Genomic DNA, 26,981 nt, shown 5'->3' on the forward strand with positions numbered 1-26,981 from the left:
TATTATATCTGAATTCTCCTCATCCTGTTAAGGATTGCCTGGGTCAAGGGTGGGGCACTGGTTGGGAGAGGATATGATGGACCGTTGGAAAAGAAGTGATACCCCCTGGGAACAAGGGGGATAATCTCCATTCAAATATGTTTTTTTTATTATTTAGAAATAGTTTCCTTTTTATTGTACTATTATGAGTGTATTAGAGAATCTTTATTTTTGTAAATTCTATATGCTCTATGCTCGGGATGTTTTAGATAGGGTTTCCCCTCCCGAGGGGTCTCGGATTTACCCGGATGATTATGGTTGATCAGTCGGTTAAGTGGTGCACCTGGAATGTCAAATTGGAAGAGATTATTTCCTGTTCTCTCTTTCCATATAAGGATAAATATTTTGGTAAACTGGGTGGCTGAAGGTTCCCCTGGATTTTTAAATTGGCACAGATTAATTATGGAGCGTATTCCCCTTGACTTCCTTATAAATATGGTGCACCGAAAGACTGAATTATTTTATAAACTATGGCAGCCCTTTTACGCAGATATTTTGGCTATCCTAACAAGGGCTTCTATTTAATTGAGATTACAAACATGGCTGGTCCGGGGCCCCTTGGGAGAGGAATCCCGCACGAATACTGGTTTTGTTATATATGATGTTAACACATTCCGAGCAAGTATTTCAATATCCAACTTCTATGTTAACCGTTGGGGTTTTTTTTTCTCCCCCACTTCTTTTTTTTCTCTCATTTTCTCTTATTTGAAAGATGTAAGTGACTCAATTATACACTGTTGCTAATTGTAGGTTAGATTAGTAGTTAATTGAGTTTTGTTTTTTCTCTCTCGGTATTTTTCTTTTGTTAAATTTTGATTATTGTATATTTAAGATTTATTTCTATATCAATGTTTGTACTTGAGAGTTTTGTTTATTTTTGTAAATTTGTTAAAATGTTAAATTTCTAATAAAAATATCTATTAAAAAAACAGTTGGGGAGGTGAGGTCTGAGGACGGAGGTGTAGAATGTGGACGAGTTGCGTTTGAGGGCATCTTTAACCACGTGGGAAGGGAAATTGCGTCCTGTAAAGAAGGAGGCCGTGTGGAATGTTTTGTGGTGGAACTGGTCCTCCTGGGAGGAGGAGGAATTGGGAATACAGGATGGCATTTTTGCAGGAGGTAGGGTGGGAAGAGGTGTAATCCAGGTAGCTGTGGGAGTCAGTGGGTTTGTAAAAAATGTTGGTTGTCATTAATGGAGATGGAGAGGTCCAGGAAGGGGAGGGAGGTGTCTGAGATGGTCCAGGTAAATTTAAGGTCAAGGTGGAATGTGTTGGTGAAGTTGATGAATTGCTCAACCTCCTCGCAGGAGCACGAGGTGGCACCAATGCAGTCATCAATGTAGCGGAGGAAGAGGTGGGGAGTGGTGCCGGTGTAATCACGGACAATGGACTGTTCTACGTAGCCAACAAAGAGACACGCATAGCTGGGGCCCAAATTATTGAACTCAATATTGAGTCCAGAAGGCTGTACAATTCCCAGGCAGAAAATGAGGTGCTGTTCTTAGCTTTGCTGCACCACTGCAGCAAGCCTGAAACGGACATGTTGGCCAGGAAACAAAATGGTGGGTTGAGATGGCAGGCAACTGGAACCTTTTGGTTTTTTTTGAAGCGGTGTGTCATAGAGCATAGAACATTACAGTGCAGTACAGGCTCTTTGGCCCTCGATGTTGCGCTGACCTGTCATACCAATCTGAAGCCCATCTATTATACAGTATTCCATGTGCATCCATATGCTTGTCCAATGACGACTTAAATGTACTTAAAGTTGGCGAATCTATTACCGTTGTAGGCAAAGCATTCCATACCCTTATTACTCTCTGAGTAAAGAAACTATATCTGACATTTGTCCTATATCTATCACCCCTCAATTTAAAGCTATGTCCCCTCATACTAGCCGTCACCATACTTGGAAAAAGGCTCTCCCTGTCCACCCTATCTAACCCTCTGATTATCTTCTATGTCTCTATTAAGTCACCTCTCAACCTTCTTCTCTCTAACGAAAACAGCCTTCAGTCCCTCAACCTTTCCTCGTAAGACCTTGCCTCCATACCAGGCAACATCCTAGTAAATCTCCTCTGCACCCTTTCCAAAGCTTCCACATCCTTCTTATAATGCGGTGACCAGAACTGTACACAATACGCCAAGTGCGGCCGCACCAGAGTTTCAGCATAACCTCATGGTTCTGGAACTCGATCCCTCTATTATTAAAAACTAAAACACTGTATGCCTTCTTAACAACCCTGTCAATCTGGGTGGCAATTTTCAAGGATCTGTGTATATGGACACCGAGATCTCTCTGCTCATCTACACTACCAAGAATCTTACCATTAGCCCAGTACATTGCATTCCGGTTACTACAACCAAAGTGAATCACCTCACATTTGTCTGCATTAAACTCCATTTGCCACCTCTCAGCCCAGTTCTCAGCTTACCTATGTCTCTCTCTAACCTACAACATCCTTCGTCACTATCCACAACTCCACCGACCTTAGTGTTGTCTGCAAATTTACTAACCCACCCTTCTACGCCCTCATCCAGGTTGTTTATAAAAATGACGAACAGCAGTGGACCCAACACTGACCCTTGCGGTACACCACTAGTAACTGGAATCCAGGAAGAACATTTCCCATCAATCGCCATCCTCTGTCTTTTTTCAGCAAGCCAATTACTCCTCCAAACTGCTATATCTTCCACAATCCCATTCCTCCGCATTTTGTACAATAGCCTACTGTGGAGAACCTTATCGAACGCCTTATATATCACATCAACTCGTTTACTCTCATCTACCTGTTTGGTCATCTTCTCAAAGAACTCAATAAGGTTTGTGAGGCACGACCTACCCTTCACAAAACTGTGCTGACTATCCCTAATGAAATTATTCTTTTCTAGATGATTATAAATCCTATCTCTTATAACCTTTTCCAACACTTTACCAACAACTGAAGTAAGGCTCCCTGGTCTATAATTACCTGGGTTGTCTCTACTCCCCTTCTTGAACAGGGGAATCACATTTGCTATCCTCCAGTCTTCTGGCACTTTTCCTGTAGACAATGCCGATTTAATGATCAATGCCAAAGGCTTGGCAATCTCCTCCCTGGCTTCCCAGAGAATCCTAGATAAATCCCATCTGGCCCAGGGGACTTATCTATTTTCACACTCTGCAGAATTTCTAATACCCCTTCCTTGTGAACCTCAATTCCACCTAGTCTAGTAGCCTGTATCTCAGTATTCTCCTCGACAACATTGTCATTTTCTAGAGTGAATACTGTCGAAAAATATTCATTTCATGCTTCCCCATCTCCTCTGACTCCACACACAACTTCCCACTACTATCCATGATTGGCCCTATTCTTACTCTCGTAATTCTTTTATTCCTTAAATACGTATAGAAAACCTGAGGGTTTACCCTGATCCTATTCACCAACAACTTATCATGTTTCCTCCTGGCTCTTCTGAGCTCTCTTTTTAGGTCTTTCCTGACTACCTTGTAACCCTCAAGCGCCCTAACTGTGCCTTCACATCTCATCCTAACATAAGCCTTTTTCTTCCTCTTGACCAGAGATTCCACTTCCTTCGTAAACCACAGCTCCCGCACTCTACAACTTCCTCCCTGCTTGACAGGTACATATTTATCTAGGACACACTTGAGCTTTTCCTTGAATAAGCTCCACATTTCTAATGTGCCTATCCCCTGCAGTTTCCTTCCCCATCCTATGCTTCCTAAATCTTGCCTAATCGCATCATTAATTGCCTTTCCCCCAGCTGTAACTCTTGCCCAGTGGTATACACCTATCCCTTTCTATCACTAAAGTAAACCTAACAGAATTGTGATCGTTATCACCAAAGTGCTCACCTACTTCCAAGTCTAACACCTGGCCGGGCTCATTACACAGTACCAAGTCTAATGTGGCTTCGCCCCTTGCTGGCCTGTCTACATGCTGAGTCAGGAAGCCCTCCTGCACACACTGGACAAAACTGACCCATCTATAGTACTCAAACCAGAGTGTTCCCAGTCAATATTTGGAAAGTTGAAGTCCCCCATGACAACTACCCTGTCTCTCTCACTCCTATCAAGAATCATCTCTGGAACTATTTGGAGGACTATAGAAAACTCCCAACAGGATGACCTCTCCTTTCCTGTTTCTAACCTCAGCCCATACTACCTCAGTTGATGAGTCCCCAAACATCGTTTCTGCAACTGTAATACTGTCCTTGACCAACAATGCCACACCTCCCCCTCTTTTACCATCTTCTCTGTTCTTACTGAAATATCTAAATCCTGGAACCTGCAGCAACCATTCCTGTCCCTGCTCTAACCATGTCTCTGAAATGGCCACAACATCGAAGTCCCAGGTACCAATCCATGCTGCAAGTTCACCCACCTTATTCCGGATGCTCCTGGCATTGAAGTAGATACACTTCAAACCAACTTCTTGCTTGCCAGTGCCAGTTTACATCACTGAAACTTGATTTTGGACCTTCCTACTCTCAACCTTTTCTATATTCAAACTACAATTTTGGTTCCCACCCCTCTGCTGCATTAGTTTAAACCCATCCCAATGGCCTTAGCGAATTTCCCCCCACAGGTTATTGGTACCCCTCTGGTTCAGATGAAGACCATCCTGCTTGTAGAGGTCCCACCTACCCCAGAAAGAGTCCCAATTATCCCAGAATCCAAAACCCTCACTCCTACACCATCCCTGTAGCCATGTGTTCAACTCCTCTCTCTCTCTCTCTCTCTCTCTCTCTCTCTCTCTCTCTCTCTCTCTCTCTCTCTCTCCCCCCCTCCCTCTGGCAAGAAACCAGAGACAACAACTCTGTTCATCCTAGCTCCCTGAATTTCTGCCTTAAATCCCCATCTCTCTTCCTACCTACGTCATTGGTGCCTATGTAGATCACAACTTGGGGCTGCTTCCCCTCCCCCCTTAAGGATCCCAAAAGCACGATCACAGTGTCCTGTGAAGCGGTCACCACATCTACGCTTCGTTTCCCCAATGTAGAGGAGACCACATTTTGAACAGCGAATGCAGTAGTCTAGATTGAACGAAGTGCAGGTAAAACACCATTTCACCTGGAAAGTGCATATGGGCCCTTGGAAACTGAGGAGGGTGGAAGTAAACGGGTAGGTGTTCCACCTCCTACAGTTGCAGGGGAAGGTGACATCGGACTTTGGGGGATTGTTGAAAACGGAGGAGGAGTGGACTAGGGTGTCTTGAAGGGTATGGTTCTGGTGGAAGGTTGACAAACCTGGGTGAATATTTGTCTGGTGATAGCATCCTGCTGGATGTGACAGAAATGGCAGCTAATGATCCTCTGCATGTGGATGTTGGGATGGTAGGTGAGGACAACGGGGACCTTGTCGCATAGGAGGGAAGGGGGTGGTTGAGGCCTGCATCTCAGGACATGGGTGGGACCCGGCTGAGGGCCCTGTCAACTATGGTACTGGGGAATCTTCAGTTGAGGAAGAAGGTTGACCTTTCAGAGGCCTCCTTGTCGAAGTCAGCATCATCAGAACAGAATTGACAGAAATGAAGGAACTGGGAGAATGGAGTAGAGTTTACTGGAGACAGAATGTGAGGCTATACAGTCAAGATAACTGTGGGATTTGGTAGGTTTGTAGTGGAAATTGCTGGTCAGCTTATTCCCAGAAATAGAAACAGATGTCAAGGAAGGGAAGGAAGGAGTCAGAGATGGACTCCATGAAATACAATAATTGGTTCTAATTCAAACTCATTCACATCTGGAGAACACCAGGAAAAGAATTTTAAAATCAAGATAATTACTTACTCCTAAGATCTTGGTATCTTCTGGTCTTGTCCTTTGAACAATTGAATGGATGTCCATATCAAAGTGGTGATGCCCTCTGTAAATAACCATATTTGGATCTGTTGATTTTTTCTCAGAACCAAATCCATAAATTTAGTTGGAGGGCTAAGCAGGTGTATATTCCAATCAAGCAAGTGAATAGATTGTACATATAACTAGTTGCACAATATTGTAGTTTTGGACCAGAAATTCTGGAAATATTCAATGGGACTGGCAGCATCTGTAGAAAATTTTCTTTTGGACCAGGAGGAGTGTTCCTTTAGGCTTACCAAGAAGTCTTTAGTCTCATTTGCTCTAGGCTCCCGTGTCATCTCATTTACTGGGATTCTGACTAAGTTCTCTGCTTAAGTTTTTGTTTTGTTTGCTGATCATCTTTGAGCAGTCAGCATGATATTTATGATGGTAATGTAGCTCAACCTCTAATAGCTTTTAGTTTCCAATATGGAGTTCTGATCATGAGTTCCTTTTGAGAATTTTGATGACTAATTAAAGCGTTGTAATCCTGAGGATGAAATATTTCACTTCTTCATTTCATGTTATTTTCCTTTCTGATTTTTAGGAAATACATATTTCTTCTTTTTTCAAAGTAATTGTTATTTCTTTGGATACATCAGTGATTTGACTATTTTTCTGATGAATTTTATCCGCCAGTAAATAACATTGGACAAATTGTACAGTAGACTTGTATGGCATTGTCAAATGTGGCAAAACAGATCAGTTTCAAATTTATTGAAATTTTACATTTATTTATTCATTTGGTGTGATTGGCTGAATCTTATGTTTCTTTCAGAATAAATTGTGTCACCTTTTTGGAGGATTCTTGCAAGATGTATTGCTGAACCTTACGAAATGCGCCTCATTAACTATCTATTCTACTCGTGATGTCCCTCGTGTCCAGTTCTAGCCCCATTTTACCATGTGCCATTCCCAGGACAACTCACCACTCATGGATTATTCGCTGAGAAAACAGCATCCCTCTTACCCATACATTGTTTGAGAGGCTGCTGTGCACTAGAATAACCATTGGCAATCTGGCATTGCCCCTCACCACCAGTGTAATACCACAGCAGACATAAAGCCAAACTGCCATACATCAAGATGTCCCATTCTCCTGGACAGATTCCTACTGACAAGCAGCCTGACTGTGTGTCTATGCAAAAAACCACGACAGTATAGTAGCACAGATAGCCTCAGCTAGAGCTAGAGGCTAACAGCTGAAGTAAGCCGAGACAGGGTAAGGCATGGTTGCTGTGAGCATGCAAGTAGGTGCGAAATGAGGGAGTGCCAAGAGAGCACGTGAACTACCTGGAGATGCAGCTTGATCCAATCCGTGAGCTGGCTGCCTGTCCCTCCGTGCAAAGTGTCCCTGCTGCAGCTTATCACTGCAATGCCAGTCTGTGCTCCATAAGTGGCCTATAGGTGGATCAGAGGGGTAAAATGATGGTCGTGAGAGATTGGCAAATACTGGATGCCATTGTCCATGGACGAGCAGATCATGCCACTGATGTCCTGAGATGCTGTTTGGTGTTGATCGACTTGAAGGCTGTTCACAGATAGTCGTGAGCTGAAGTTGTCAGGCACCCGCTGTGGTTTCCATGTCAAGATATGGACTTGTTTGTTGTGTTTGATAAGATAGGAAGCATAATATTAATGAAGTGAGTAAATAAGGTATTTAACAAGCTATAGTCCCCTTCATTGGCACTGTGTTGCTGCCTGGTAGCAAACATGCCTCACTGTTCAGAAAAATCATAAAAGATGGCATGAGAAGCGCCTAATATTGAAATAGGCCTTACCGACTTCTCTTACGATTCTTCTACAAAATTTGTCATAATCCACATCACCCAGATCCCAAAAGACTATGCCCATTGATTCAATTGGTGCTTTGATAACAGTACTCAAAATTGCATTTTCCACTAGCAATGCTGTTTGCATCAATGCTAAAAAAAAGTGCAAATCTAGCAAAAGTTAGAGCAGATATTCGTTTATTCTTGAAAAACTTAAATCAGGCTGAGAATTAAGTTATACTCAGTTATTTGGATATTTTACAGGTCTTAATGATAAAGAATTGTGGAGATAAGTAAGAGTGCAATGTAAGTACAAATGAAGGGGCATGTTAGTCCCTGAAATTCAATGCCTGTGAAGCAAGCTGAGGAAGGGGAAATGAAGACATGCATCAAGCTTCCTCTTTTGTGAAAATGCTACCTCAAAATTGTTGGGATGTGAAAGCCTTCAGTATTAACCATGAAGATAAAATGGTCAGATATTTATAATTATCAAACTTAAATTGCAAGGTTTAAACTCTTTCAAATTAATATATCTCAGAGATTTCAATAAAATATTAAGCTTTCATTTTTGCCAAGAAAAAAAGAGTTGCTGATTGTAAATGAAAAAACACAAAGAACTGAAGATGCAGTTCTTCAGAAGGGTCACTGGACCCGAATTATTAACTGATTCTTCTCCACAGACCTGCTGAGCTTCTACAACAATTTCTGTTTTTGTCACTGATTTAACTGTGCAATCCAAACCAAAAGATGAGGGGTAAATTTTTCTGTTAAGATTTTTTTGAAAAGAAAAGCCATTTAATTAATTTCATGAAGAAATATGTTTTTGTATTTGATGGCTTATAAATATTAAAATTGAATTGTGTAAAATTATTTGTAATCTCAAATTTACATTCAGTTTGTAACGATACACAGATTTTTGGTTCTTGAGGGAATCTGGCATTAAGGGTAGCGAGCAGGAAAGTGGATGTCAGGCATAAGGTCAGATATGATTGCATTTAATAGCAGAGCAGGCTCGTCGAATTATACTTTTTTTTGTTCATGGGATGTGGGTATCGCTTGTTCGCCCACAATTATTGTCCATACCTAATTGCAATGTGGGCAGTTAAGAAACATTTCTGTGGAACTGGAGTCACATGTAGCCCAGACGCTAGGATCGCATATTTCCTTTCCTAAAGGGCATTAGTGAACTACATGGGTTTTTGACAGTAATTGACAGTGGTTATGTGGTAATCATTAGGCTAGCTTTTTATTTCAGATTTTTTTATGTGGAATTCAAATTTCACCACCTGCCATTGTGAGATTTGAATTCATGTCATAGATTTATAGAGATCTACAGCACAGAAACAGACCCTTCAGTCCAACTCATCCATGCTGACTAGTTATGCTAAACTAATCTAGTCCCATTTGCCAACAGTTGGCCCATATCCCTCTAAACCCTTCCTATTCATATACCATTCCAGATGCTGTTTGTGTTGTAATTGTACCAGCCTCCACCACTACTTCTTGCAGCTAATTCCATAAAAGTACCACACATGAAAAGTTGCCCCTTAGGTCCTCAGAACTTTAGCCTGTGGTTCTGCTTTACTAGTCCAATGACAACACCACACCCCACAGCCCCACTCCTTTCTCTTTACAGTTATATTTCTACTCCTACAACCAAAGCTGTTTTATTCTAATAGAAGAGTGATCATGGATGAGCAGAACTTAGAGCAGAAGAAGATATAATCAGAAAAGCATTGGATGGGTTACAACGTATGGAATATAGAAGAGAGTAAAACTAAGCGGCAGAGCATGGGATTAACTGGAGGTGACAGAAGTGTGGATAGGGTTTTGAATACCTGATAAATTAAGGCAAAGGTTCATGCATTCATTGTCTCAAAAGTGGATACAGCCACTGTTTGTAATGGAGAATGCTTTAAGCCAATACTGTGACTTGCACATTGAGATACCGGTCTGAAACATCTCTGGGTTGTGGGTGTCTGCACGTACAATCTCTGAGTTTGTTTGTGCTTTATCACTAAGTAAGGTTCTTTAACTTCTAAAGTACTGTAGCACTCCTTTATTTACATCTGTTCATGGTAGGTTCTCTAATGTAGTTCTTTAGTGTCCTGTCTAAGCCCTCATTACTCCCAAGCTCATTCTATACTGATGTCTTCTCTGTTGCTGATGTCAGAACCACGTGATCAGTTACATCATCATGATTTATATGAAAATATTATTTATTCCACATACAAGTTATGGGGTTGAAAGCTCATTTTGAGATTTTGTAATTCACCAAGAAGGTACAAGGGTTTGAGTTGGGAGTTGAAGGTGATGGCTCTTGTCTTCTGACATTCAATGCTGAACCATGACTGGATGTTAGATAAGCAATTTGATGAAATAGTTATAATGGTGTGAGGTGCAAGGGAGTGATAGAGCCAGTCTGAAAGCTGACCCCGTGAGAGAGGGATTAGGGGTCATTTTCACTTTCAGCAGAGATCAGAAACTGACAGTGATGAATCAGCACATTCCTGTCCATTGATTTAAATTAAAAATAACTAAAAATGGGTCTTAAATGGTGTGTCTATCAATGTTTTGATTTGTTCCAGAATTCTGCCAAAGGAGAAATTCAGTTAATTGTGCATCGGTGATGAGTACAATGGAAGTGCTTTCATAATATACAACCAGTTACTTCTCCTTGGGGAATTGCTTTTGCAGGAATGAATACTATTATCTAGTTAAAAATGACACAACACCAGGTTATAGTCCAACAGGTTTACTTGAAGCACTAGCTTTCGGAGCGGTGCTCCTTCATCAGGTAGCTAGTGGAGCAGAAACATAGGACACAGAATTTATAATAAAAGATCAAAGTGTCATACAACTGATGTAATGTATTGAACAAACCTAGATTGCTGTTAAGTTTTTAATTACTTTCACATGCTCACACGCGCACACACACATAAGTCTATGGGGTGAATTTTCACTTGCAGATTTTTATTTGCAGATACGTTCTATTTTGTTCAAAAACCACACAACCTGTAGGTAGTCAGTCCATGTGACATTTTATGAATTCTTAATTTGGAAATAGAACCAGTCTGACTCAGATTGGAATACAGACATACTCTAACCTGATACCTTTAGTGCATTGTCTAAGCTGAGATGTCATTTTGTTATACTGAGAAAACCTTAAGTTATCTTGAGACTGTGACTTGAAAGAAGTTCTGGGATTTACATATTAATAAATTGAAAACTGCATCCCCATTCTAAGTGATTAAAGACTTAACAGCAATCTAGGTTTGTTCAATACATTAGGAACGGAGGTGGAGAAGCAGCAGGACAAATGTAAAAATGTCAACATTCAAGCTATCTTAGCAGTTCATACTACAGCAGAAAAGAGTATTGATTGGTTGGCATGTCAACTCTGATTAATTGAAGTATTAGGCAGAAGTGGGTACTGCAGATGCTGTAGATTAGAGTCAAGTTTAGAGTAATGCTGGAAAAGCACAGCAGGTCAGGCAGCATCCGGCGAGCAGGAATGTCAATGTTTTGGGTAAAAGCCCTTCAGGAATGAGTCTGGGAGCCTGGGGAGGGGGGTGGAGAGATAAATGGGAGGGGGCTGGGTGGGGATAAGGTAGCTGAGAGTGCAGTAGGTGGATGGAGGTGGGACTGAAGGTGATAGGTCAGAGAGGAGGGTGGAGTGGTTAGGTGGGAAAGAAGATCAACAGGATGGACAGGCCATGAGGACTGTGCTGAGCTGGAAGGATGGAACTGGGGTAAAGTGGAGGCACGGGAAATGAGGAAATGGTGAAGTCCACATTAATGCCATAGGGTTGAAGGGTTCTGAGGTGGAAGATGAGGTGTAAGGATTCTGAGAGAATCAAGTTCCCAACAAATGAAAACAGGCACAAGTTTGTTTAAAGACAATAGGTTCCTGTGCATGAGTAAAAAATGAGGTCTGCAGATGCTGGAGATCACCGCTGCAAATGTGTTGCTGGTCAAAGCACAGCAGGCCAGGCAGCATCTCAGGAATAGAGAATTCGACGTTTCGAGCATAAGCCCTTCATCAGGAATAAGAGAGAGAGAGCCAAGCAGGCTAAGATAAAAGGTAGGGAGGAGGGACTAGGGGGAGGGGCGATGGAGGTGGGATAGGTGGAAGGAGGTCAAGGTGAGGGTGATAGGCCGGAGTGGGGTGGGGGCGGAGAGGTCAGGAAGAGGATTGCAGGTTAGGAGGGCGGTGCTGTGTTAGAGGAAACCGACTGAGACAAGGTGGGGGGAGGGGAGATGAGGAAACTGGAGAAATCTGAATTCATACCTTGTGGTTGGAGGGTTCCCAGGCGGAAGATGAGGCGCTCCTCCTCCAGCCGTCATGTAGTTGTGTTCTGCCGGTGGAGGAGTCCAAGGACCTGCATGTCCTCGGTGGAGTGGGAGGGAGAGTTAAAGTGTTGACCCACGGGGTGATTGGGTTGGTTGGTTCGGGCGGCCCGGAGGTGTTCTCTGAAGCGTTCAGCAAGTAAGCGGCCTGTCTCCCCAATATAGAGGAGGCCACATCGGGTGCAGCGGATGCAATAGATGATGTGGTGTGGAGGTACAGGTGAACTTGTGGCGGATATGGAAGGATCCCTTGGGGCCTTGGAGGGAAGTGAGTGTGGAGGTGTGGGCGCAAGTTTTACATTTCCTGCGGTTGCAGGGGAACCACACACACACAACCGCTTCCACGATCGCCGACGGACCCGCGACCCACGCGGCCACCGGGAATGACCACCACTCCTCCGTCGCCGCAACCATTTCCGCCCCTCCGGTTGCCGTCGGCGCAGCCACTTCCGCCCCCACTGACATCACTAACCTGCAGGAGCACAAATCCTCAGGTTTCCCTGCCCCCACGCCGTCTTTTGTCACTACGCATAACCCCGCCCCCACGCAAACCTTCGTCACCACACACAACCCCGCCCCCACGCTGTCTTTCGTCGCTTCACATAACCCCGCCCCCACGCTTATTTCCGTCACGACGCATGACTCCGCCCCCACATCGAGCAACGTCACCACGTCTAACTCCGCCCCTACTTCGATCTCTGTCCCCGCCCCCAGCCCCAGCTCCAGCTCCAGTCCCACACCAGGTCCTAGCTCCCAGCCTTGCCGGATTTTCACCATCCCTCCAGATCTCCCCCTCTCTGAGGATGAAAGATCAGTCCCCAGCAGGGGCCTCACCTTCGTTCCCCTACGCCCTCGGATTAATGAGTTCAACACGCGGCGAGATATTGAACAATTCTTCTGCCGCCTTCGCCTCCGTGCGTACTTTCACAACCAAGACTCCCGCCCACCCTCTGACGACCCCTTCTCCCGCCTCCAACACACCCCATCCACCTGGACACCCCGTGCTGGCCTCCTACCCGCCCTCGACCTCTTTATAGCCAACTGCCGCCGTGACATCAACCGACTCAACCTGTCCACCCCTCTCACCCACTCCAACCTCTCACCCTCAGAACGTGCAGCCCTCCACTCCCTCCGCTCCAATCCCAACCTCACCATCAAACCCGCAGACAAGGGAGGCGCGGTGGTAGTTTGGCGCACTGACCTGTATACCGCTGAAGCCAAACGCCAGCTCGCGGACGCCTCCTCTTATCGCCCCCTTGACCACGACCCCACCTCCCACCACCAAACCATCATCTCCCAGACCATCCAGGACCTCATCACCTCAGGGGATCTCCCATCCACTGCCTCCAACCTCATAGTCCCACAACCCCGCACCGCCCGTTTCTACCTCCTGCCCAAAATCCACAAACCTGCCTGCCCCGGCCGACCCATTGTCTCAGCCTGCTCCTGCCCCACCGAACTCATCTCCCAATACCTCAACACGGTCCTGTCCCCTTTGGTCCAAGAACTCCCCACCTACGTTCAGGACACCACCCACGCCCTCCACCTCCTCCAGGATTTTCGCTTCCCCGGTCCCCAACGCCTTATTTTCACTATGGACATCCAGTCCCTGTACACCTCCATTCCCCATCATGAAGGACTCAAAGCCCTCCGCTTCTTCCTTTCCCGCCGCACCAACCAGTACCCTTCCACTGACACCCTCCTTCGACTGACTGAACTGGTCCTCACCCTGAATAACTTCTCTTTTCAATCCTCCCACTTCCTCCAAACTAAAGGAGTTGCCATGGGCACCCGCATGGGCCCCAGCTATGCCTGCCTCTTCGTAGGATATGTGGAACAGTCCATCTTCCGCAACTACACTGGCACCGCCCCCCACCTTTTCCTCCGCTACATCGATGACTGTATCGGCGCTGCCTCGTGCTCCCACGAGGAGGTTGAACAGTTCATCAACTTTACTAACACCTTCCATCCTGACCTGAAATTCACCTGGACTGTCTCAGACTCCTCCCTCCCCTTCCTAGACCTTTCCATTTCTATCTCGGGCGACCGACTCAACACAGACATCTATTATAAACCGACTGACTCCCACAGCTACCTGGACTACACCTCCTCCCACCCTGCCCCCTGTAAAAACGCCATCCCATATTCCCAATTCCTTCGTCTCCGCCGCATCTGCTCCCAGGAGGACCAATTCCAACATCGCACAGCCCAGATGGCCTCCTTCTTCAAGGACCGCAGATTCCCCCCAGACGTGATCGACGATGCCCTCCACCGCATCTCCTCCACTTCCCGCTCCTCCGCCCTTGAGCCCCGCTCCTCCAACCGCCACCAAGACAGAACCCCACTGGTTCTCACCTACCACCCCACCAACCTCCGCATACAACGTATCATCCGCCGCCATTTCCGCCACCTCCAAACGGACCCCACCACCAAGGATATATTTCCCTCCCCTCCCCTATCAGCGTTCCGCAAGGACCACTCCCGTCGTGACTCCCTCGTCAGATCCACACCCCCCACCAACCCAACCTCCACCCCCGGCACCTTCCCCTGCAACTGCAGGAAATGTAAAACTTGCGCCCACACCTCCACACTCACTTCCCTCCAAGGCCCCAAGGGATCCTTCCATATCCGCCACAAGTTCACCTGTACCTCCACACACATCATCTATTGCATCCGCTACACCCGATGTGGCCTCCTCTATATTGGTGAGACGGGCCGCTTACTTGCTGAACGCTTCAGAGAACACCTCTGGGCCGCCCGAACCAACCAACCCAATCACCCCGTTGGTCAACACTTTAACTCTCCCTCCCACTCCACCGAGGACATGCAGGTCCTTGGACTCCTCCACCGGCAGAACACAACTACATGACGGCTGGAGGAGGAGCGCCTCATCTTCCGCCTGGGAACCCTCCAACCACAAGGTATGAATTCAGATTTCTCCAGTTTCCTCATCTCCCTTCCCCCCACCTTGTCTCAGTCGGTTTCCTCTAACTCAGCACCGCCCTCCTAATCTGCAATCCTCTTCCTGACCTCTCCGCCCCCACCCCACTCCGGCCTATCACCCTCACCTTGACCTCCTTCCACCTATCCCACCTCCATCGCCCCTCCCCCTAGTCCCTCCTCCCTACCTTTTATCTTAGCCTGCTTGGCTCTCTCTCTCTTATTCCTGATGAAGGGCTTATGCTCGAAACGTCGAATTCTCTATTCTTGAGATGCTGCCTGTCCTGTGTATGAGTATGCGTGTGGTTCCCCAAGATATCTATCCTGTCAATTTAATCAAGAATAATAAAAATCTCAATCAAATCACAACTTAACTTGTGATATTCCAGGAAATGCTAGCCTAGTTTATGTAACCTAATATAAGATCATAAGGAATAGAGGCAAAATTGGGCCATTTGGCCTGTTGAGATTGCACTACCAGTTGATGACCTTGTGAATCTGATTATAGCCTTATCTCCACTCTCCTCTCTGCACCTGCCACCCCCCACCCCCCCACCTGCCCCCATTCCTTAACACCCTCATTGACCAAACATCTCTCCAACTCAACCTTGAATATGTTAAACAATCCAGCTTCCACTGCTGTCTCTAGCATTAGAGTCCTCAACATTAATGCCCTCAACTACAGATATGAGGCTCACACATTGCTTCTGTCTCTTGCCATTTAGCACAGACGCAACGGAAGGAAGCTTGTTTTGGTTGTCAGCTGCCACAGTCAAGACTCCCAAATCAGTAAGCCAAGGGCAGATATCACCAATCCAGGAGATTGGAAATGGTCAGCTGGCGGCTTGGAGTGATCAGAGTCAGGGTGCTGTCCATGTAAGAGATGAGAAGCTGAATGTAGGGCAGACCTAAACCTGTCTTGCTGCCAATTTGAGGCTGTTTACTCCTGGAATGTGTGTGTGTGTGTGTGTGTGTGAGAGAGAGTGAGGTATTGAGAGGTGAAAGAGGGTGGTACGGTTGTTTATTTTCATGCACATAGGGAGGTGACCCGAGTGAATAGTAAGGCAGTGCTGAGGGCATGCAAGCATAGTGGTATCAGGTTTGGGTGATAGTAACTGAAGGAAGATGTTACAGGCAACAGTGATAATGGTAGAGGGTGAGCCTTAGTGGGAGGTAGTACAAATAGCCGAGATAGTGAATGTGAGATGTTGGGGAGAAGACGATGGCGCGAGCACTAGTGGAATGGAGAAAGTCAGAGACATTCTCTTTATAATGCTGTGCATTTTTCCAGACATTTGAGACTGCTTTAATCAAGAAGTAGACAAACAGGAGTTTGGAAGAACACAGCAAGCCAGCCAGCATCAGGAGGTGGAAAAGTCGACGTTTTGGGTATAACCATTCTTTAGGAATGGAGGTGGAGAAGCTGTAGATAAAAAGAGGGCAGGGAGGGTTATGATGGGTAGAGGGACGGAGTGGTGAGGTAAAGATAGGTGAATCACAGTAGTCTGGCAGTGAGAAAGGGACTCACTGAGTTCATGTCTGAGAGAGGCAAAGAACTTCTTCAAAGTCAAAGGCAACCTCAAACCAGGCTGGCATCTTTTGGTGTCATGTTCTCCATTGCTGGGGAAGAGAAAATCCCACTTTTCCCCCTCCAGCATGACCTCCAGGTCACTGCCACACAGTTGGGCACTGGTTTTACTTTGTCTGCCATACTTGCAGCAAATGCCAGAAACTGTGCAAGGCAGATCCAGAAGGACAATAGTTGTCCAGATGTACAACAACCTTCTAAAGTTGGTGTGGGTGCAAGGGATGCCAATGAATTCTGGGATATTTTCTGAGAGATGGTTGTTCTTGGGATGGTGCATGGCAAGATCAGACGTAACAGACATCAAAAGGGTTGGGTTACTAGTTGATATGGTGAGAGAACTCCCTAGGGATCATGGTGAAAAATACTTCAGAAAAACCAAACAAAATTTGGTCTTCACCGAAATAACGTAGGATTCAGCCTTTAATCTTTTGTTATTGACAAGCATGGATATTGGCCTCTATAAATCTATTGGGCTTTATCCTGCAGTCCCAGTGTTCGATGTGATCCAGGGCCAAAGTGGCAGAGGTTCAAGTGAGCCTACTAATGCTCAAATCACACTTTTTTTGGCAACATGCTGATGATACAACCGGGACCTGTGATCTTGGAAATTTGCCCTGATTAACGTAGCTTTTGCACTTAATTATTTAGGGCTGCTGCTAAAATAATGAGCTACGGATGCAGGAGCGTGTGATCAGGACCAAATGTGCACAGGAGACCGGAGAAGTCATGTTCAGAATCAGGATGCCGAGGATGTTATGGCGAGGAAAGAAAGTGGTGAGCAGCAATGGAGGTATAGGGAGGAAGCACGGTGAACAATAAAAAAAAGTTTTAATCAACGTATTCAAACATGTTATATGTTTTTACACACACACACACACACACACACACACACACACACACACACACACACACACACACACACACACACACACACACACCTTCTGACCAAGAGGGAAATAAACTGTACTGTAAGAACACCCCTGTGTGTTTGTGGAGTGGGCAGTTGGGGGCATTGATGTTAATTTTGTATATTGAGGATGTGCTTGTACAGTTGGAGAGTGAAAGGGCACAAATAATTACTTGTGTTCATTAATTAATTTGTTTATCAATTGCTCAATAAATACAAAGAGCTGTTTATTGACTTTGGTGCAGGGTTGTATTGTTAGGAGATATAAATTTGTAATATTGTGGCTCTTATGGTGCAATGGTAGTGTCCTTCCCTCTGAGCCAGGAGACAAAGATTCAAGCCCCACCTGCTACAGAGATGTGTAGCAATGTCTCTGAACAGGTTAATTAGAAAATATTTACATTTGTAACATTCCTCTTTGTGAATAAACTTGAGAAGATTGACTTCTGGTCTCCTTTTTTCTGTTTTATCCAGAAGTACTGTTGCACCAATTGAACATTGTTTTTTTTCCCATCACCAAATCACCAGCCTCACCCTTTATTAACTGGCTATCTAAATGTTTAAGAGGTGAATAGAGCTGAGATGTGAATAAGGGGTTTGAGGTGGGCTGCTTGGATTAGGGGTAGTAAGCAGAACCGAGGTGACTGTTGTTTGGGGGCATTTAGAATTAAAAGCTGACCATCGAAAACATTAAGAGCACTTGTAAACACTTACTTGTCATTCTGATGAAGACACATTTCAAGAGGCTTCTTTTTAACTTATGACATCAAAAGAGATATGGCTTCACTAAAAATGTGCCTCACCTTTCATTCTACTGACTTGCTTTAGTAGTGGATCAAGTTGCAACAGATTGACTTTCTGTTGTCTACAAGAAAAGTATTTTAAAAATATATTTCAAAATGAACTTAATGGCATAAGCCCCAGCTTCAGCGCTAGCAAGAAGATCCAGGCCAGTGTATTGTCTAAATCATCAATATATGTTGTGAATAGTTGATGCTTCAACAGATCCTTTTTGTAATTTGAAGGTCACTTCCTTCCAATTTGTACACATTCATTATCACTAAGTTGTGTCTTCTATAATCCAAATATTATCCTAACAAAGTAAATAATTTGCTATCAATTCCTAGAGCTTTAATCTTAGCCACAATGAAAATACGTTCTCACTCTACCAAATCTCAGGTATGATACCCAATATGAGAATTAAACAGAAGTGGAAACAAATGTTAAGTATAATGAGGAAAGATAACTGCTGCACTTCTCAACAACTAAATGCATATTTCAGTATACTCTATATTAATATTTTTCAAGTTCAATATCCTATTTCACGTTTATACTATCTGGGCTGGAGAATATTTTGGGCTTAATTCATGTAATGGGTGGAATGATTTTATGAGACTAAGTGTGGAGGTGCATGTAAAATGGGAGGGACATCCAGTGGAGGGTTGAGTTTTCCCATGTGGTTATGCTTAGTTCAGCTCATTTCAGATTCATGTGCAAGTAAAATGCCAACTTTTATAACTGGGCAGACAAGAACTTTTCTTCCTCACCCCATGCCCTCTGCTAGGACTATCCAGATTCCAACTTTTAGGTGCCATATTTAAACTGCAGCGAGGCAGATTAAACTGCAACAGATTACCCTCTTTAATCCAAGAATACCACTCAATCTCGATTTATCCTTATTTGCTCCTGAGATATCAGAAACTAGGCAAAAGGTGGTGCCATATTTTGGCGACACCTTCCCTAGACATTCTCTAGAAGGCTATCCAAGAGAAAAAGGTAGGCCTGCTATCCATAGCTCAAAGCAAGAGGTCATCCTGCCTGATGAAAGCAGTCTAAATGGAAATGCCTATGGAGGTAAGCTCCTGTTGGCTCAAGAGAACCTGGCTGTAGTGCTGCAAGAGCATGAATGAACTCTGCCAGGGTATATACCAGTGTAAGTCTTCAATGCTTCATTCTCCTATAAATGTGAGTTTGTGTTATAATATAGTTACTGCAGAGGTTTGTTACACAGGAGGCTGAAAGACAAGCATCTCTGTCAGATCCTTCCATATCCGCCACAAATTCACCTGCACCTCCACACACATCATCTATTGCATCCGCTGCACCCGATGTGGTCTCCTCTATATTGGGGAGACGGGCCGCCTACTTGCGGAATGCTTCAGGGAACACCTCTGGGATGCCCGAACCAACCAACCCAACCACCCCGTGGCTCAACACTTTAACTCTCCCTCCTACTCCACCGAGGACATGCAGGTCCTTGGACTCCTCCATCGCCAGAACATAACAACACGACGGTTGGAGGAAGAGTGCCTCATCTTCCGCCTGAGAACCCTCCAACCACAAGGGATGAACTCAGATTTCTCCAGTTTCTTCGTCCCCCCACCTTGTCTCAGTCGATTCCCTCGAATTCAGCACCGCCCTCCTAACCTGCAATCTTCTTCCTGACCTCTCCGCCCCTACCCCACTCCGGCCTATCACCTTCCCCTTGACCTCCTTCCACCTATCACATCTCCATCGCCCCTCCCCCAAGTCCCTCCTCCCTACCTTTTATCTTAGCCTGCCTGGCACCCTCTCCTCATTCCTGATGAAGGGCTCTGGCCCGAAACGTCGAATTTCCTGTTCCTTGGATGCTGCCTAACCTGCTGTGCTTTAACCAGCAACACATTTTCATCTCTGTCAGATGCCTCATGACAGTCAAATAAAAGCACAATACTGCGTATGCCAGAGGTGTGAAATAAAAATAGAAATTGTTGGAGAAACTCAGCATTTACCAATGTAGCACTACTAACATCGCAGTGGTTTTCCCTCTCACTCATTTGCCAGGACTCGAAAGGAACTTTAAGGAGCTTTAACACACAATAGATCAAGCACCCTCAGCTCATTTACATTTCATCAAACTCAGAGAATATATGTATCTGATAGCTTTTTCCTAATGGCTTTCCTGGGACAAGGACATGACCACAAAAAAATGACTTTTTGAATTGAGCTCATTTAGTATCCAGTCCTAATTGCCTGCCCCCAGTCAGGTTGACTAGGCTCAGTTCTGAAGAAGGGTCACTGGACCTAAAATGTTAAGTCTGATTTCTGTCTACAGATGCTGCCAGACTTGCTGAGTTTTTCCAGTAATTTCTGTTTTTGGTTTTGTTACTGGAGTCAACCAGTGTGCTTGGGCAGGTTTGTTGGCGTGGTCAGGTTCATCCTGAACATTTTAACTACAACAACAAATTAGACTATGAATGATTCCAATATTTCATGACCTGGAGAAAGTGAGGACTGCAGTTGCTGGAGATCAGAGTTGAAAAAGTGTGGCACTGGAAAAGCACAGTATGTCAGGCAGTATCCGAGAAGGAGGAGGAGAATCAATGTTTCAGGCATAAGCATTCCTGAAAAACATTCCTGATGAAAGACTTATGCTTGAAATGTCGATTCTCCTGCTCCTTGGATGCTGCCTGACCTGCTGTGCTTTTCCATCACCACACTTTTCAACTCATGTTTTATGACCTGATCAACATGGACATAGTTAACATCAGAACATAACGGAAGGCCTACTAAAGTATTTGCACCACCAATAGAGAACATTTCTTGTTCAATTTGGTAGCTTTGACTTGCGCTTCATGGGTGGGTCCTTGAAGTACAGATTGAATTAGAGTCAGTGGTCTACTTGGCTCAGTAGACAAGGAATTTTGCAATTAAACCTGGGAAACTGACAATGCGGTGCCATTATTTAAGAAAGATGGCAAGGAAAAGCCATGATTTGGAGATGCCTGTGTTGGACTGGGGTGTACAAAGTTAAAAATCACACAACACCAGGTTATAGTCCAACAGGTTTAATTGGAAGCACTAGCTTTCGGAGCGACGCTCCTTCATCAGGTGATTGTGGAGGGCTCGATCGTAACACAGATTTGCAGTATGATGTAACTGAAATTATACATTGAAAATTTGATTGTCTGTTAAGCCTTTCATCTGTTAGAATACAGTGATAGATTCACTTCTTTCATGTGTAAATCAAAAACCCCTTTTTTAAAAGTTGCATTCTTGGGTTAGCTGTTAACAATGATAGCTAGACAATATGTTGAAGGTGTTAGCCTCCTGTGTTCTCTGTCTATGCCATGATGTTTAAATTGATTCTAATCTAAAAAGTGAGATAACAGAGTTTTACATAAATTCATGCAAGTTTTGAGCTCAGAGTTCTACATGAATGTATGCAGTTTTTGAGCAAAGTGCAATATAACTCTGCAAGTACAAATTCACCCCACAAAATATGTGTGCATGTGGGTCTTTGTCTCTGTGTGTGTGTGTGTGTGTGTGTGTGTATGTCTGTCTGGGGTGGGGGTTGTGAGTGTGAGAAAGTGTTGGTGTGTGTGTGTAGTGAGTGTAGAGGGTCTTAAGTCTGTGAGGGGGTGCACGTGAGAGTTTGGGAGTGTGTGTGTGGATGTCTGTGTGCGCGTCTGTGTGTACCTGTGTCCGTGTGTATGTGAGAGTGTGTGTGTGTGTGTGTAGGAATGTCTGTGTGTGTGTAGTGCAATGGTGATCACCTGTAATGCGACATGAACCCAAGGTCCCGGTTGAGGTCCTCCCTATGGGTACCAAACTTAGCTATCAGCCTCTGCTCGGCCACTTTCCTCTGCTGCCTGCCCCAAAGTCCACCTTGGAGGATGGTCACCCGAAGGTCCGAGGCTGAATGTCTTGGACCACTGAAGTGTTCCCCAACTGGGAGGGAACCCTCCTGTTTGTTGATTGTTGTGCAGTGCTCATTCATCCGTTGTTGTAGCCTTTGCTCAGTTTCCCCAATGTACCATGCCTCCGGGCATCCTTGCCTGCAACGTATAAGATAGACAACGTTGGCTGAGTCACATGAGTACCTGCCATGTACAAGGTGGGAGGTGTTCCCATGCATAATAGTGGTATCTATGTCCACAATCTGATACGTCTTGCAGCGTCCACCGTGGCAGGGTTGTATGGAGTTGTCCTGAGAGCCGGGCAGTTTGCTACAAAAAGCCAGGGAACTATAAACTGGTGAGCCTGAAGTCAGCGGTGGAATAAAAGAATAAAAGAAGAAAAACAAAGGAAAAAAAAAAGAATAAAAGCATAGACTACTTTCTAAATGGTGAGAAAATTAGTAAAGCCAAAGTACAAAGGGATCTGGGAGTGCTAGTCAAGGATTCTCTAAAGGTAAACATGCAGGTTGAGTCCGTGATTAAGAAAGCGAATGCAATGTTGTCTCTTATCTCAAGAGGGTTGGAATATAAAAGCAGAGATATGCTACTGAGACTTTATAAAGCTCTGGTTAGGCCCCATTTGGAGTACTGTGTCCAGTTTTGGTCCCCACAACTCAGGAAGGACATACTGGCACTGGAACGTGTCCAGCGGAGATTCACACGGATGATCCCTGGAATGGCAGGTCTAACATACGAGGAACGGCTGTGGATCCTGGGATTGTATTCGTTGGAGTTTAGAAGATTGAGGGGAGACTTAATAGAGACGTACAAGATAATACATGGCTTGGAAAGGGTGGACGCTAGGAAATTGTTTCCGTTAGGCGAGGAGACTAGGACCCGTGGACACAGCCTTAGAATTAGAGGGGGTCAATTCAGAACAGAAATGCGGAGACATTTCTTCAGCCAGAGAGTGGTGGGCCTGTGGAATTCATTGCCACAGAGTGCAGTGGAGGCCGGGACACTAAATGTCTTCAAGGCCGAGATTGATAGATTCTTGTTGTCTCGAGGAATTAAGGGCTACGGGGAGAACGCTGGTAAGTGGAGTTGAAATGCCCATCAGCCATGATTGAATGGCGGAGTGGACTCGATGGGCCGAATGGCCTTACTTCCACTCCTATGTCTTATGGTCTTATGGTCTTAAATTGTTGGAAGGGATTCTGAGGGACAGGATTTACATGTATTTGGAAAGGCAAGGACTGATGCGGAATAATCAACATGGCTTTGTGCATGGGAAATGGTGTCTCACTAACTTTGAGTTTTTTGAAGAAGTGATAAAGAAGATTAATGAATGCAGAGCAGTGGACATTGTCCATATGGACTTCAGGAAGGTGTTTGGCAAGATTCCACATGGTAGACTGGTTAGCAAGGTTGGATCATATGGAATCCAAGAAGAGCTACTCATTGGATACAAAATTGGCTTGAAGGGAGAAGACAGAGGATGGTGGTGGAGGGCTATTTTTTGGACAGGAGACTGGTGACCAGCGGTGTGCTGCAAGGATCAGTGCTGGGTCCTCTGCTTTTTGTCATTTATGCAAATGATTTGGATATGAATGTTGGAGGAATGGTTAGTAAGTTTGCAGGTGACACCAAAATTGATGGTATAGTGGATAGTGAAGAAGGTTACGTCAGAGTACAACAGCACCTTGATCAGATAGGCCAAGGAGTGGTAGATGAAATTTAATTTAGATAAATGTTAGGTGTTGCATTTTGGTAAGGCAAATCTGGGTAGAACTTCTACATTTGAGGATGGGGTCCCGCAGAGTATTACCAAACAAAGAGATCTAGGGGTGCAGATTCATAGTTCCTTGAAGACAGAGTCACAGGTCGACGTCGTAAAGAAGGCATTTGGTACGCTTGCCTTTATTGATCCGTACATTGGGAAGTCATGTTGCGGCTGTACAGGACATTGTTTAGGCCACTTTTGACATACTGCATTCAATTCTAGTCTCCCTGTTGTAGGAAAGATGTTTTTAAATTTGAAAGGGTTCAGAAAAGATTTATAAGAGTGTTGCTGGGATTGGATAGTTTGAGCAATAGGGAGAGACTAAATAGGCTGAGGCTATTTCCCTGGAGCATTGGAGGCTGAGGGGTGACCTTATAGAGGTGTATAAAATCATGAGGGGCATGGATAGGGTGAATAGCCAGGGTACGAAAGTCCAAAACTAGAGGGCATAGATTTAAGGTGAAAGGGAAAGATATGAAAGTACCTAAAAGCTAACTTTTTCATGCAGAGGTTGATACGTGTATGGAATGAGGTGCCTGAAGAAGTGGTGGAGGGTGATACAATATTTAAAAGGCATCTGGATGGGTACATGTATAGGAGAGGTTCAGAGAGATATGTGACATGCTGGCAAATGGGGCGAGATTAAGATATCTATGCTGTACAATAGAAAGGCTGCAGAGTGGGTTCTTTCTTGATTATACCTTTTTGGATATATGTCTCTTGATTAAACTTAAGATATAAGCCAAAGCTGGGGCAGTGTTTTGTAGAGGAATAAGACTGTGTTATTTTCTGGGTCTGTAGATTGTGAAGGAGCAAAAATGGCCTTTAGTACAGTGATATGCACCTCTTGTCAGATGGGGGAGGTTAAAGAGAGTTTAAGGGTTATTGCAGATTATATCTGCCATAAATGCTGTTGGATGTGAATCTTTTTAGATCGAATGGATTGGTTGGAGAGACAGTTAGAAGCAATGAGGAATTTGCAACAGCAACAGTATGTGATAGATGGCAGTTATAGGAAGGGGGGAAAGTCTCAGATACAGTCACATTGATAGATTAACTCCAAGAAAGGTAAGAGAGGTAAGCATGTAGTGCAGGGGTCTTTTGTTGATATACCCATATCAAACAGGTATGCTGTTTTGGAAAATGTAGGGGGTGATGGATTCTCAGAAAACGTAGCACAAACAGCCAAGTTTCTGGTATTGAGACTGGCTCTAATGCAACAAGGGGTACATCGGCTTCCAAGAGATCAATTGTGTTAGGGGATTCTGTAGTCCGAAGTACAGACAGACTTGGCCAGCAAAGAAAAAGCAGAATGGTGTGTTGCTTCCCTGGTGCCAGGATCAAGGATGTCTCAGAGAGGGTGCAGAATGTTCTCACTGGGGGAGAGAGGCTAGCAAGAGGTCATTGTCCACATTGGAACCAACAACAGAGGAAGGGAAAAGGTTGAGATTCTGAAGGGAGGTTACAGAGAGTTAGGCAGAAATTTAAAAAGGAGGTCCTTGAGAGTAGTAATATCTGGATTACTCCCAGTGCTACGAGCTAATAGGAGGGCAGGAATAGGAGGATAGAGCAGGTATATGCATGGCTGAGGAGCTGGTGTATGGGAGAAGGATTCACGTATTTGGATCATTAGAATATCTTTTGGGGTAGAAGTGACCTGTACAGGAAGGACGGATTTCACCTAAATTGGAAGGGGACTAATATACTGGCAGCGAGATTTGCTAGAGCTGTACGGGATGTTTAAACTAGTAAGGTGGAGGGGTGGGTGGGGTGGGACCGGGACCCAGGGAGATAGTGAGGAAGGAGATCATTCGGAAACTGGTAAAGTTGAGAACAGAAGTGAGTCAAACAGTCAGGGCAGGCAGGGACAAGGTAGGACTAATGAATTGAACTGCATTTATTTCAATGCAAGGGGCCTAACAGGGAAGGCAGATGAACTCAGGGCATGCTTTGGAACATGGTACTGGGATATCATAGCAATTACAGAAACATGGCTCAAGGACTGGCAGCTTAATGTTTCAGGATACAAATCCTACAAGAAAAATAGAAAGGGAGGCAAGAGAGGAGGGTAGTGGCATTTTTGATAAAGGATAGCATTACAGCTGTGCGAGGGAGGATATTCCCGGAAATATTCCAGGGAAGTTATTTGGGTGGAACTGAGAAATAAAAAGGCACGATCACCTTATTGGGATTGTATTATAGACCCTCTAATAGTCAGAGGGAAATTGAGAAACAAACTTGTAAGCAGATCTTAGCTATCTGTAAGAATAATACAGTGGTTATGGTCAGGGATTTTAATTTTCCAAACATAGACTGGGACTGCCATAGTGTTAAAGGTTTAGATGGAGAGGAATTTCTTAAGTGCGTACAAGACAATTTTCTGATTCAGTATGTGGATATACCTACTGGAGAAAGTGCAAAACTTGACCTACTGTTGGGAAATAAGGCAGGGCAGGTGACTGAGCTGTCAGTAGGGGAGCACTTTGGGGCCAGCGACCATAATTCTATTCATTTTAAAATAGTGATGGAAAAGGACAGACCAGATCGAAACATTGAAGTTCTAAATTGGAGAAAGGCCAATTTTGATGGTATTAGGCAAGAACTTTCGAAAGTTGATTGGGGACAGATATTTGCAGGTAAAGGGATGGCTGCAAAATGGGAAGCCTTCAGAAATGAGATAACAAGAATCCAGAAAAAGTATATTCCTGTCAGGTTGAAAGAAAAGGCTGGTAGATAAAGGGAATGCTGGATGACTAAAGAAATTGAGGGTGTGGTTAAGAGAAAGAAGAAAACATATGTAAGGTATAGACAGGATCGAGTGAATCCTTAGAAGAGGTTAAAGAAAGTAGGAATATACTTAGAGGGAAATCAGGAGGGCAAAAAGGGGACATGAGATAGCTTTGGCAAATAGAATTAAGGAGAATCCAAAGGGTTTTTACAAATACGTTAAGGACTAAAGGGTAACTAGGGAGAGAATAGGGCCCCTCAAAGATCAGCAAGGCAGCCTTTGTGTGGAGCTGCAGAAAATGGGGGGGATACTAAATTAGTATTTTGCATCAGTATTTACTGTAGAAAAGGAAATGGAAGATATAGACTGTAGGGAAATA

The 26,981-nt window shown here is 44.5% G+C and overlaps 1 protein-coding gene across 4 annotated transcripts in view; it reads left to right on the plus strand.

Moving 5' to 3' along the window:
• unm_sa1614 (un-named sa1614) overlaps positions 1 to 26,981 on the plus strand; it is a 273,238-nt gene that overhangs the window by 49,223 nt on the left and 197,034 nt on the right. The window contains exon 2 of one of the 4 annotated variants that reach the window (XM_060836538.1): positions 17,175 to 17,300. The exons of the other annotated variants lie outside the window; for them this stretch is intronic. Coding sequence (XP_060692521.1) covers positions 17,202 to 17,300 — 99 coding nt within the window. The 5' untranslated portion in view covers positions 17,175 to 17,201. The remainder of the gene's footprint in view (positions 1 to 17,174; positions 17,301 to 26,981) is intronic. 4 annotated transcript variants of the gene reach the window in all.

This window comes from Hemiscyllium ocellatum, chromosome 15 (assembly GCF_020745735.1).
Source record: "Hemiscyllium ocellatum isolate sHemOce1 chromosome 15, sHemOce1.pat.X.cur, whole genome shotgun sequence".
Lineage (NCBI taxonomy): Eukaryota > Metazoa > Chordata > Chondrichthyes > Orectolobiformes > Hemiscylliidae > Hemiscyllium > Hemiscyllium ocellatum.